We start from the raw sequence: 13,812 nt of genomic DNA, 5'->3' as shown, positions 1-13,812 counted from the left end.
TATACAAGTTGAGTCATAATAAAGTAAGTAAAATGTTATAACTGATAGTCAAAACATCCAGTTTTTGATGGACAAAAATGTTGTGATTATTCAAATGATGTGGATTTGAAAACATTATCCTGGGATAATAATTATTTCTTAGCAAGTATTTGGTAAAGTGACTGAAGTTCATAAGTGTGTAATTTTAATGTTTTTAGTTCCAATATTCCATCCAACATACAGGCAAAATTTTTGACAGATGTTAGTAGGGATGCACCGATACCACTTTTTTGGAGTACGAGTACTTTCATTTCAGTACTTGCCGATACCGAGTACTTAATAAAAAACATGATTTAAATTTACAGGTAACAGCTTTAGTCATATAATTTAACAAAAAACAAGGGATTAGTTTTCCAGTTTGTTGTAAACTCTGCCTCTTTGGACAACACAAGAGGCATTAACCCCTTACATGCCGCTCAAACATAGACATTTCTCAGACCGTGGTATCGATTCCTGGTATCGGGGGACTTTTAACGAGTACTTTAGAAAATGTGGTATCGAGGCCGATACCAGTATAGGTATCGGTGCATCCCTAGATGTTAGGGTGATCCTTATTTGATATTTAATAGAAAATTCTGTTTTTGTTTAACAAAACAGATGTCCTATATTACCCCTTAGCAGATTTTAAATTGGCTAAGTACATAGATATTTTGTAAAAACAAAGTTTTGTTTAGCTGAGGAAATCATAAATATCTGGGATAGCATGAGGGTGAAAAAATTATTTTTCATTTTGGGTGAAGTATTCCTTTCGCTTGTGAAACATTCCCTGCTGAAATAAACTGATAAAACCAGCCTAAGTGAGTGGTGGAAGACCAGCTAACCTACCAGGCTGGAAGAGTAGACTGACCAGCTTTGCCATGCTGGGGGACCAGCTTAAACCATTGACTTTCATCTTAAACCAGTTAAGACCAGTCCACCAGCTTATACAAGCAGGCCAAGCTTCCAGCCATGGTCATGCTGGTTTGTGAGTCACCTGATCTTCCAGACCAGTTGATCAGCTAAAAAGTGGCCAAAACCCCTTAAAACCAGCTTTTTAGTAGGGTAAATTGTACACATTAACATGACGTTAAATATTGCTAGCAAATTTTGAAGAGTTGAAAATGCAGCGTATATAAAAACTGGCGCCAAACTGTACTTACTGATCTATGACGTGGACCGGTCAAAAGTGGAGAGAGGGCCGCGCGAGCCAATGGGTGCGAAGCTCCACCGTTACGATGGGCGGACCCTGAAGCTGTCACTAATTCACCATTGAGATAAACGACTGCTGAATGCATACACACGGGTCAAATTGTATATAATGACAGAATCCGGCGAGTTGCGTGAACCTGAACTTTTCACAAAAGTAACCGTATATTCTCTCCTCGCGTGCGTGGGCCAGTTTGCTGTCGGATATGTTCTATCGCAGAAATGGGGAAAGAAATGTTCGACTGCTGATAGATGGGTCCTTGTATGGTTGTTTTACGATGCAATAGTTCACTTCACTCTGGTAAGTGCAAAGATTCTAGGTGTGTTTGACTTCACGAAGCGCTGCGCAGATCGGTTATCATATGACATCAAAGTATCGCGAGACGCGTGAAGTCGAATGCAGCGATTCTGATGATTCGTTTATGTTCTTGCTACTTACAACATGCTTACATTTAATTACCTTTTTTCCTGTAGGAAGGACCCTTTGTGTACATGTCACTGGTTGGAAATGTGGCAACTTCTGACAATATGCTTGCAGAGCTATGTGAGTAAGATTTAAATACGTAATGCTTAGTTGGAAAGAGAGACTGAGGCCATAATAAGACGACACCAAGTGGTATTTATTGGTATCGTCTCCATGCAACATTAATTTTTCCAAAAATATTAACTCTTAACTGGTTGTAGAAAAACAACAGAATTATGTAATGTTCTTATTTTTAATTTTTTTATTTTTTTTTTAAATCACAGCAGTATTTTCTAAAAAAAAGTCACAAAGTCCAATGTAGATGAAAGAGACATTCATAAAATCATAATTTTAAATGGCTATAAAAAACTGCAATGTTGTGTTACGCATATCCGCACATCACCATGGGTCATATCCATTTGCAGACCCATTAGCAATCCCTTGATGGAAGGTGGGGCAGAGTTGATTTAGCCCCACATTGATCTGTATTGTCTTTTATGTATGTAATGCATCTTTTGGGGGTTTAAATACTCAACAGGGAAAGAATATGGAAAGGCGGATGAACGCTGGTTGTACTCGGACCCAACAATAGTATCTCTAGAGCTTCTGACTGTTGTTTTGGATGGGTCCTTGGCCCTGCTTCTAGTCTACGCCATTATTAAAGACAAACACTACAGGTAAAACTGGAAATGAATTCAGAGAATTTCTGAACAAGCAAATTTCCAGTTATTTGAATTTATTACTAACATTTACATTTATTCATTTAGCAGACGTTTTATTCAAAGTGACTTACAAGAGAGTGTTCAACTGTTTTTCACAGGATTTAACAACAGTAATATGATTACAATTGAGCTGTTTAATTTTTAATGTAATAAATATTTCTATTCACTACTCTACAATCTTCCATTTTAAAACTCATTTTCAGCATTTTTCAATAAAATATCTAGAATCATCATATGGCATTGTGGAATATCCATTAGGGTAGTGTCAATGACCGTGTAAACTTATTTTCTTTCTTAACCAGGCACTTCCTTCAGATCACTCTGTGTGTGTGCGAGTTGTATGGCGGTTGGATGACCTTCTGTCCAGATTGGCTAATCGGCAGCCCTAACCTGAACACCAGCAATTGGCTGTACCTGTGGGTCTACCTGGTGTTCTTCAACGGCATCTGGGTGGTGGTGCCCGGACTCCTCCTCTGGCAGTCATGGAGCGCTTTATCGGATTTAAAAAGAATGCATCCCAACAAGAAAAAATAAGATCCGCAAAAATTTTTACCTATATAATTGTTGTTATAATTCAATTTTCAAAGTCAAGGGAGTTGGACCGTTGTATATGCATTTATTGCGTATCCAGTAGATGGTTGTTAAGTTGTACTTTTTCCATAATTGGGGTGGCAAGACACTTGAAACAATGGAACTGCTAACTCATAGCAGGATACTCTTTCTTGTACTATGTACATTCAAGGCTTATTATACTAAACATGTGAATGGTGTCTGTCAGAATAGCTTTTTCAGTAATCCAATATAATAGAAACCACACCTTGTTCTTTTATAAATGGCTATGTCAATTCATTTATCATTTTTTTTACTGCTTTTTATTATTAGATCAAATATTGTTTCTTCCACATAACTTGATACTGTGCTATTTCAGCAACGTTTCTATCAATTTACTTTTGAAGTTAGCAGTGTAATGGATTCAACCACTTTGCTTGGGTCATGATCACATAGTTCAAACTCAGAAACCTATGCATTATTTTGATTTTAAAAATACATTTATTGTGCAATTTTGGCATTTTAATTCCACTACAGTAACATATAAACAGTTTTATGCAATATAGCAATATCACAATCACTTTAGCTTGCCACAGTGTCACTGCCATTAGAGTTTGCATGACGTCACACAAAGGCATAAAGTGAAGGTTACAGTACAGTACGTTTACAGTAAAGAACACCAAGTCATATAAATAGTTACAATATGTAAAGCATAAACAAAACTGCAGTGTCAATACTTCAATCCTATCACATGTTTACAGTCAAAGCAAACTGGCCTAGTGTCACCTATTTTTCCATCATCTTACCTTTTGCATCTTAGTTTTAATATGACCGTGCCATGATCAAGCATGTTGACTTTGCAATCAAAGTCATGTATTCAGGTATGTTTTAGCCATGTGTCCTTGCTAGACAATACCAGCTAGTTCATCTGACAGCTTATCATGACTTTTTTAATAGTTTAGCTATAGAGAGAAAAGCTTGTTGGAGACCCAGTCCCTGCAGGGCGCTACAAGCTTGGATCTCCCACACCCGGTCTGTGTAACTGTCCAGATCCAACAATGTAGACACCTCTCTGATAGTCATGGAGTTCGGGAGATCCTTTTTGTTGGCCAGCACTAACAGAGGGACTCCTTTCAAGTGCTCATCACTGAGAATCTTCTTAAGGGCTTTCTGAGCTTCATCCATCCTAGATCTGTCACTGCTGTCCACCACGAAAACAAGAAGTTTGCATCCCTCAAGGTAGTATTTCCAATTGGGCCTCATGGACCGTTGTCCGCCCACGTCCCATACGGTCAGTGACGTTTTCTTGTTCAGTTCCACTGTTACAACATTGAAGCCCAGAGTTGGCGAAGTTTCCATCACTACTCCTCGTTGCTGTTTGAACAACAAAGTGGATTTCCCAGCCGAGTCCAGACCCATCAGGAGAACCTGGGGAAGTTTACGGAACTGTTTTGATCTACCGATGCCCTTGGTTTGATAAATCCTGTTGTATTTGCGAGAGGTTACCGATGCTTGACTGTATCTCGTCGAGGTTGGACTGGCACCAGGATGTATGGGGGATTGTTTTCGTGGGGAATCGTATGCAAAGCAGGAGTACCAAGGTAACCTACCGAATTATCTAACTAGGCGTAGCTGAAACTATTAACTTCAGAATGACCGTGGGACAGACGAGTTTGTTCACATTCTTATGACAGGTGTATCTACGTCACCTGCGGGCCGACTTTTCTAGAATTGTAAATAAGTCACTATGGTAAATTGCATTTAATTAGAATCAAATCATAAGTAATAAATTTTTGCAATGATAAATAAATAAACAGAATTTTGACATATTACCATAAGAAATATAACTGTGTATGAAAGAAGCAAGGTCTCGGTTTTAAGAAAAACGTGTGTTTATATAATATAGGAGGAAGAAAACTATTTTTTTTGTATATTTTATTCATTTTATTATGTATATATATATTTGCGTGAAAATGACATTGGTGGAAAAAGATGTGTATTGTTGTGCATTTGTAGGACCGTAACTGACCATTTAGCGCAATCATTATTTTTAATGAATTTGTTATTGTTCCTCTATATTGTTTGCTACTTCTAAAGTACCCAAAATAAAAACAAAACAATGTATGTATTATAAATAGTATTATTAAATTGTTTAATATTAATAATTTAATTAATTAATTTAATTGTTTAACATTAATTATTATCTCTTATACTAAGTAATAAGTGTTTTTCGTCATTTTATAGCTTTCATATTAAGTCCCGCCCCGCTGGTTATCTATTGGTCAATCTAGAAATTATGAGCCTGCGATTGGACATTCGCGAAATCGTTCATGTAGCCGTAGCAACCACAGCGATCAGGAAACAAGTGCCGTAGTTTCCTCGTTGACGTGAACGCGCTTCCTTGAGAATAACCCTGGATGCCAAACATCCGTGCTTATCTAATGCTGAGTACATGATCTTACACTCATCTAGTTACTAGGTAGGTGTTACCTCGATGTGGTTTAACTACTTCTTCTGCGCTACTGCAGTGATGCTGTAGCTGTCACGCTAACTGAGCTATGCGCGTGTGCATACAGTAACGTGAGGTAAACAGAAAATGCGTTTAAACACAGTCGTACGTGCACATGATACAGCTATCAGTTGCTTTCTTTCGTTTAATGTCTAAGCTTACGCAATTGTTACTGATTCATGGTCAGCTTTTTAACTGACAGCGATAGACTAACGTACATAAATAAGTTACAACGAAAGTGAAAGACAGAAGTGAGGTTGTTTGGGGACAGCTGTTTTCTGGTTGTCATTCACTAATTCATTACGGTAACGGTTACACACAAAAGCCTTACTGTGTTGCTTTAAATTGTGTTGAAGTTAATATGAGTTACTTAAACTAAGATGTTGGTGTTTTGTTTTAAGCCTGGAGGTCTGCTACTTGAAACTGAAACTGTTGAATATTATCTTAGTTACCAAATGCACTTCATTTCTAATCTTTAGGTTCGTGGCCAAATGAAAAGTAAACTTGAACTGTTTTGAACTATTTTGAGCACCTATTTCTTTGCTGAAAAAACAACGTTATTGGTATAATACGAGGTGTTCACGTGGTTTATGCTTAAAAACATTATTTTCCACATACCGTACATTTTTGTCGCTCCAGATTTCCATATTTTCCTGAAACGCACTGATTTGAAAAGCTGAAACTCATAGATTTTCCTGATTGGCCAGCTAATCTGTACATTGTGATTGGCTTGAATACCTCTGATATAGCCGGAAGTGTTGCACTCCTTACCATGTTTGAAAGATTCGCTCACAATGCAATGCTAACAGGAGGTAACCTACAGGCTGTGAGTTATGATAATGGAAGGAATTATGATAATGTCGGTCTTGTCTACATCACCAATCCCAGGAAGTAAACTGATGCCTACAATCCATGTGTTTGTTTTAGTCAAAAAAGTAATAATAATTACGTTGGAAACGATAACGGTATCATCGTTTACTTTGGGGTTTGTACCTTTTGAATATCGTTAACAGTAGAGCCTGACCGATATATCGGCAGGCCTGTATTATCGTACGATATTAGGCATTTTCTAAACTATCGGTATCGGCCTTCATAATAGCCGATAAATGAATATATAAAAAAAACGGACAAAACAGCCTTCAACCATGTCATGAGTGTTGCCGTTGTATAGTTTGTCCACCAGAGGGCATTCTGCAACCTCCCTGTTGGCAACACTCGTGTATAACGCGTCACACATCGTGCAACCTGCTGATGCAGCGAGTCGGGCAGAGAGAACAACGGTTAAGTAAGTTCATGGTGAGTTGGTCATGAGAAAATAAAGAAATAAAAGAAAGTTTCTTTTTAAAATGCATTATCATATTATTTTAGTTAAAACTCATAAATAACTACAAATAACTAATGTTAGGGAAATCTGTTAATGTTTTGTTGCGTGTTTCTGAAATAAAAATTATATCGGCCAATATATCGGAATATTGGATTTTAAAATGAACAAACATTTGTATCGGTATCGGTCTTCAAAATCCTTTATCAGTCGGGCTCTAGTTAACTAATACACACCTACACACCAACGGAAATGTAAAATCGTGAATCGGAAAATTGGTGCTCTTTAAAATTGCCAAAAGCAATCCTATTGTGTGTCCCTCACTACCAATTATTTTAAATCCTTCAAAGACTGGCACTGTGGCATCTCTTGTATGCTTAAAACTTAATAGGCAAGCATCTCTGACTTTTGTATGTGTTTCATAGGCAGAACCTCTGGAAGTACATTTTCAATACTCGCCTAATAACAGCAGATCTGTTGCCATGGTGGATATCAGTAAGTGGCCTCTCTTCACCCTGTTAGATGCGCAGGAGCTCGCCTCCATCCGTCAGGCTTGCATCTTTGGGGCATCTGCAAATGAGGCCATCTACATCACCCATGATGATGAAGTAAGCAGCCAACAGCATCAGTGTTTTTTTTTAAAACAGCATATATATGTGTGCTAATAAGTTGCATTCTCTCGCACAGGTGTATGTTTTGGGTGTGAACTGCAGTAATTGTCTCGGGACTGGAGACAGTCAAAGTTCAATTGTCCCTAAAAAGCTGGACTCTCTGAGCGGAAAGAAGGTGGTCAATCTGAGCTACGGCAGTGGACCGCACGTTCTGCTGATAACCGAAGGTATAAGCGTGTTTATTAGGAATAGGATTATTAGAATGTATGCTATTCTAATGTTTTATTCACTTAAGTTACTTCCTGTCCTTGCAGAGGGTGAGTTGTATGCATGGGGGCATAATGGGTACAGCCAGCTGGGCAATGGGACAACCAATCAAGGTGTGTCACCTGTCCTGGTGTCAACTAACCTGCAGAACAAGAGGGTGACAGAGATTTCCTGTGGCTCTCACCACTCTTTAGCTTTGACCCATGACGGTGAGGTGAGACATGGAAGCTGTTTTTGTTTGTTTAACACACCTTTACATGTATGCATTTGACATGCCTTTCATAGGATTTAGTCCCACTGCCTTGGCGTTACCAGGACCATGTGAGCTACAGGAATCTTTCAAATGCATTTCAGCAAGTTACATATTAAAGAGTATTAGATGGATTTAGGTTTGAACACCACCACAGTCTGTCTTTTGCAAGTGGAGTTAACCGCTTAGCCTTGCCGTGCATCTTTAATCGAATAGCATGTGACCTTGTTTGCTAAGCTGTGAGGGCTTTTGTTCTTACTGTGACCGAAATCAGCTCGGGCCTAACACTGCGTGACGCTCCATGTTCTAGTAGTAAATTCAGCATCCTTTACATTTTCAGTATTCTGTAGGCTTACTTAAATGTTAATACAGAGTATGGGTCATTGTAGGTGTTTGCATGGGGGTACAACAATTGCGGTCAGGTGGGTTCAGGATCCACCGCCAACCAGCCGACGCCCCGCAAAGTATCCAGCTGTCTTCAGAACAAAGTGATGGTCAGTATAGCCTGTGGACAGACCTCTTCTATAGCCGTGGCAGATAATGGTGAGGTAAGAACTGGAAAATTTTTTAATATCTTCATTGTCTTTTGTAATTGCACCGATCCTAATGGCACTTTTGCATGGGACGGAGTATTTATTGTGTATTGTATGATGGTTGGGGCAGGTGTGACATTTGTGCTGTATTTTTTGGCATCATACTTTTTTCCTCAAACTTTGCTGTGTTGCATTATGTTATTTGTGAAATGTGTTTCAGGTTTATGGGTGGGGTTACAATGGAAACGGCCAGCTGGGATTGGGCAACAATGGGAACCAGCTGACACCATGTCGCTTAGCCGCTCTGCAAAACCACTGTGTGCTGCAGGTATGAGCGGGAGAATCTGGGATAAAATGTGACCCCAGTAAAAAAAACCAGGCTAAAGTGTTATAATTTAATTGTGAGATTTTGGAGCATCAAAGTTTGATTTCACTTATTTCAGTCTTTGACACGTGCTTACTTTTTAAAGAATGATCTTTACATTACAAAGGATGATTTTAGGAAACTGTAAATGACAAAAATGAATTTAACAAGAATTTGGGTTTTCACAGGCAGGGACACAAATATAGACAGCAAAAGCTAATTGTAATAGGAAATCAGAAGTAAAGGCCAATACTTATCGGTAAACCAGCACAAATTTTGGTATTCATGTATATGAAAATGTATTTATGCAAAGTGTAATGGGGCATTACATTAGGTAAAAATAGTATTTAATAACACCACCGTTTTCAATATTTTACTATGTTTTTATCTCAACTTAGACTAATTAATACATGCCAGTCTTTTTTCAATGCTTGCATTTAATCTTTGTACAGTGCGTTGTGAAGGTGTTAGCATTTAGCCTAGCCCCATTCATTCCTTAGGATCCAAACAGAGATTAATTTAGAATTTAATGAAGGAATGGGGCTAGGCTTAATGCTAACACATTCACGATGCGCTGTACAAAGATTAAAAGTGCACGCATTTAATAAAGATAGGCATGTAATAATCCGCTAAGTTGAGGTAAGAATAGAGTAAAATATTGAAAAACGGTGGTGTTTTCCTTTAAAACAAAATACAATACAGTGTAATTCAGTACAATACAGATTATATATAAAGATGTTAAAGGGATAGTTCACCCGAAAAGAATTATATTTGTAATCAAGCAGGAAACAGAAGCACCATTGACGTCTGTAGTAGAAAGGAAAAATACTATGGAAGTCAATGGGGTCTCTGATAGGTTTGTTTAGAAACATTCCTCAAAATATCTTCCTTTTGTGTTCATCAGAACAAAGACATTTATACAGGTTTGTAACCGCAAGAGAGTGGGAAATGATAACATAATTTTCATTTTTTTGGGTGAACAATTAACTCTTTTGCCACCAGCTTTTATTTAAAAAAGTTGCCAGCCAGTGCCAGAATTTGTATGATTTTCACAAAAGTATGAACATTTTCTGGAATGCATTTTCTTTAAATATATAAACATACAATATATCAAATGAAAAAACTGAAGCTTTGCTTTCAAACAAACCTTAGTTCTCTGGTAATCCCCTTTCAAATATGGATAGGTTTCTTCAAAAAAACACAAAATGTTTAGCAAAAAGCTGAGATAATTTTTGTTAAAGATCAGATTCAGAGTGATCCTCAAAACGTGGTACAATGAGTTCTTACTTGCACGTGAGGCATTACATCCGGGTTGCATAAGTTGCGGAAGATAATAGTGGTATTGCGAAAAGCCGGAAATACTCGTCATTGGCAGGGAAGCGTTTTCTCATAACTGACGAGTTAACTTGTCAATGGCGGCGAAAGAGTTTATGAACTAACTGTCATGCTAGCATAATGTCACTGAACAAATTGATGCTAAGTAAATGGATCTGTGTTCTCTGCTTCAGATTGCCTCAGGTTACGCCCATTCTCTAGCACTGACAGATGAGGGTCTGCTGTTTGCGTGGGGAGCAAACGCATATGGCCAGCTGGGCACTGGAAACAAGAGCAACCAGCTCAGCCCTGTTCAGGTCATGACTGAGAAAGAAAGGTAAGAGGGTTTGTTAATAAAAGCTTATAGAAATATGCAACATATAACTACCTATTGTTTGGAATAGCCTTCGCATCAAACACAACATGATGCCTTAAAATGTTGTCAAGGTTGTCAGCTCACTTAAAAAAGCAAACTCTTCCTGTGAGAAGAAATGCTCACGGAGAGCTTTTGTTTGCAAAAGATGCACAACGTTGACGTGCGCATTTGTCAGTGCCATTGTTGCATCCTAGAGAGGTTTCCTGATGGTGTAGCGGGAGCTTCCTGTAAGCCATCCTGTTTTGAGTGTTTTCTTGACCATTCCCCCTCCCTTCAGTTACTTTATTTTTGGTTTTGGTTTGTGGTTAAATGTGCAAAGGATGACCTATAACAATTCCTACAATAAGACTCGTATAAGATCTTGGCTTTGGTTCTGACCCTCTCCTTTCGACACTTCCGTCTCTTTTTTCCAATCCATGCCGCCTTCCTGATGTAACTGCTCCACCTATTTGTTGCCCCACCAGGATCGTGGAAATCGCCGCCTGCCATTCCACGCACACCTCTGCCGCGAAAACCCAAAGCGGTCAAGTGTACATGTGGGGGCAGTGCCGTGGACAGCCTATCGTACTGCCGCACCTCACGCACTTCACCAGCACGGATGACGTGTTTGCATGCTTTGCCACACCCTCTGTGACGTGGCGGCTGCTCACCATGGGTGAGTCAATGTTGTCGTCTATAAATGTTTTTTTTTAGCTGATGTTGACTATGTAATAAATCAAAATGTGATTGCTAATTTATGCATGTAAACTAATAACTAGGCACACACCTCGCTGCTGTTATGTAACCGCACTGTGTTTGTTATAACCAGAGCATGATGATTTCCTCACGGTGGCCCAGTCACTTAAAAAAGAGTTTGACAACCCAGAGACCTCTGACCTTAAATTCAGCATCGACGGGAAGTACATCCACGTCCACAAAGCTGTCCTCAAAATCAGGTGAGTCTAGCTCTTTCAGAGTGACATGTTCAGAGATCTCACCCAATCAAATGACTTCTTCTGTATCGCAGGTGCGAGCACTTTAGATCCATGTTCCAGTCTCACTGGAATGAAGATATGAAAGAAGTAATTGAGATTGAGCAGTTTTCGTTCCCGGTTTACCGCGCTTTCCTTGAGTTTCTCTACACTGACAGTGTGGATCTTCCTCCCGAGGATGCCATTGGTGGGTTCAGTTTGCAGTGGTACATTTGCAAAATATTTCAACAAACACATCAATAAGTAATAAAAAAAAAAAACGTATTAAAAGGAAAACACCTTACCTTAACTCCGACGAATTAATACATACCTTTTTTCAACGTGTGCATTTTTAATCTACTGTATGTACAGCGCGTCGTGAATATGTTAGCATTTAGCTTAGCCCCATTAATTCCTGTGGCTCCAAACAGGGATGAATTTAGTAGCCATCAAACACTTTCATATTTTCCCTAATTAAAGACTGTAACATGAGAAGTTACACGAGTAAGTATGGTGGCACAAATAAAACTTTTGTTTGGATCCTTAGGAATGAATGGGGCTAGGCTAAATGCTAACACAGTCAAGAAGCGCTGTACAAAGATTAAGTGCGCGCATTAAATAAAGATAGGTATGTATTAATTAATCTAAGTTGAGGTAAGAACATAGTAAAATATAAAAAAACGGTGGTGTTTTCCTTTAAAATAGGACCTCATAAAAAATGTGAATTAAGTGGGAGCCGAGTACTCTTTGCATTTTGTTTTTGGTAACACTAATGTTACAAGGCTGAACTATGTTCGATATTTTAATGTTTCATATACTAATATAGATCAATCTGGATATCTTTCACAGGATTGCTTGACTTGGCAACGTCGTACTGCGAAAACAGGCTGAAGAAGTTGTGTCAGCATATCATTAAAAGAGGCATCACTGTGGAGAACGCTTTCTCGCTTCTGTCTGCAGCCATCAAATATGATGCTGAGGTAACTCAAAATCACTTTCGGGGCGTGGCTTACTAGAATGTGTAGCAAATGCCTATTGAATGTTTTATTGTTGATTTTTCATTCACATTTACATGTTCCACCCCCATTATCTGAAGGATCTAGAGGAGTTCTGTTTTAAATTCTGTGTCAACCACTTGACTGCGGTCACGCAGACAACGGCCTTCTCGCAAGTCGACGGCAACATGCTGAAGGCCTTCATCTGCAGAGCCAGCCGCTGCGGAGCCTTCAAGAACTGACTAAGACGCCATACATGGCCATCGTATTAGCCAAGTGACCCATCTGAGTCACCTTTACGGCTAGAGGGCGCTGTTACACCAGATTTACTCACAAGTTCTGTTGCCACAGTTAAAGGCTTTAATGACGGATAAACGTGCATGGTAATCTTAGTACAATGGAGGAAAGTGCACCACTTTGTGCCTCACAGACTGATTAGCTTTACGGGGGTCAGTAAGGGTAGCGTTCTTGTCAGGCACAATACAGGGCACCTTCCTCCAATTGGTTTAATCTTAATGTGCTACCTTTTTAAGAAAAGTAAGGAACTTTGGAAAGGTAATGTTATCCAAAGACTTTATAGTGTTGTAAACAGGTGTAGTGTTTGCATAATAACATTTTAGGGAGTTTGTTACTGTATTACTCAGACATACACCACTAAAAATCAGACTTTTCGTTTGTCTTTTATCTCATTTCATGGGTAATACAAAATTATATTGTTCTGTTGCAGTGATGTGATGCGGTGCGTCACAAATAGATTTTTTTATTTCATATGTTGTTGTTGGCTGGGGCTGGTAAGCATTCATTATATGAGTTAATTGGCATTGCCCCTCAAATGTTATTTTGTTTGCTTAATGTTGGTCTTACAACATGGGCACTGTAGTTTCAGACCACTTTCAACAGCAGTTTACTAATGTTTAGTTTAGGATCACAGCTGGTTTAGCTGTGGAGTATTATAACTATATAAAATATTACACATAAGCAGTCTGATGTTTAATAAAAAAAAAAAGTATTATTTTTAGTTGCACTATTAAATAGGTTTTTTTGTGCTGTTCATATAAGAGTTTGCTGATGTATAGATACCTACATAGCACCTTATTGATGGTTGTGAAACGTTTAGATTTCATAATATTAACACACATGGTTTGCTTTTTTGTTAGATATTAAACAACAATAACTCTGTTTGTCATATGTACATACTGTACAGTTTTTGCATTAGTTTTGTAAGATAACCCACACATAAAGTGTGCCACAGTTTCTCTTGTAAGTTAATAAAGACTTAAAAGGTAAATAAATTTGTTCCCATATTTTGTTGCATCGATACTTATTAGTATTTGTTTAAACATATGCTACTGAATTATTTATAA

At 38.4% G+C, this 13,812-nt stretch overlaps 3 protein-coding genes across 5 annotated transcripts; 2 read left to right on the top strand and 1 right to left on the bottom strand.

The window, feature by feature from the left end:
* The first annotated feature begins 1,147 nt into the window (after nt 1-1,147).
* LOC135785851 (emopamil-binding protein-like) lies at nt 1,148-3,258 on the top strand. Its single transcript, XM_065295429.2, has 4 exons — nt 1,148-1,525; nt 1,699-1,768; nt 2,226-2,364; nt 2,712-3,258. The coding sequence occupies exons 1-4, from the start codon at nt 1,337-1,339 to the stop codon at nt 2,941-2,943; spliced, it is 630 nt and encodes a 209-aa protein (XP_065151501.1). The 5' UTR covers nt 1,148-1,336; the 3' UTR covers nt 2,944-3,258.
* A 128-nt stretch (nt 3,259-3,386) lies between these two features.
* LOC135786271 (ADP-ribosylation factor-like protein 11) lies at nt 3,387-6,114 on the bottom strand. The gene is made up of 2 exons (XM_065295915.2): nt 6,086-6,114; nt 3,387-4,564 (listed from the first exon to the last, which is right to left on the bottom strand). Exons 1-2 carry the CDS (start codon nt 6,112-6,114, stop codon nt 3,898-3,900), a joined length of 696 nt encoding a protein of 231 aa, XP_065151987.1. The 3' UTR covers nt 3,387-3,897.
* On the top strand, nt 5,307-13,743 carry LOC135785852 (RCC1 and BTB domain-containing protein 1-like). Of its 3 annotated transcripts, none has more exons than XM_065295431.2 (12): nt 5,307-5,437; nt 7,214-7,396; nt 7,476-7,626; nt 7,714-7,880; nt 8,306-8,464; nt 8,670-8,777; nt 10,322-10,464; nt 10,968-11,158; nt 11,312-11,438; nt 11,510-11,661; nt 12,303-12,433; nt 12,550-13,743. In XM_065295431.2, the coding sequence occupies exons 2-12, from the start codon at nt 7,271-7,273 to the stop codon at nt 12,688-12,690; spliced, it is 1,596 nt and encodes a 531-aa protein (XP_065151503.1). In that variant the 5' UTR covers nt 5,307-5,437; nt 7,214-7,270; the 3' UTR covers nt 12,691-13,743. The 3 variants fall into 3 exon arrangements, with proteins under 3 accessions (XP_065151503.1, XP_065151505.1, XP_065151502.1); XM_065295433.1 differs by lacking the exon at nt 5,307-5,437 and adding an exon at nt 5,525-5,543; XM_065295430.2 differs by lacking the exon at nt 5,307-5,437 and adding an exon at nt 5,588-6,763.
* Nucleotides 13,744-13,812: the final 69 nt, after the last annotated feature.

Source organism: Paramisgurnus dabryanus, chromosome 4 (assembly GCF_030506205.2).
Source record: "Paramisgurnus dabryanus chromosome 4, PD_genome_1.1, whole genome shotgun sequence".
In the NCBI taxonomy this organism is placed as follows: domain Eukaryota; kingdom Metazoa; phylum Chordata; class Actinopteri; order Cypriniformes; family Cobitidae; genus Paramisgurnus; species Paramisgurnus dabryanus.
This window is presented reverse-complemented; position numbering and strand designations above follow the sequence as displayed.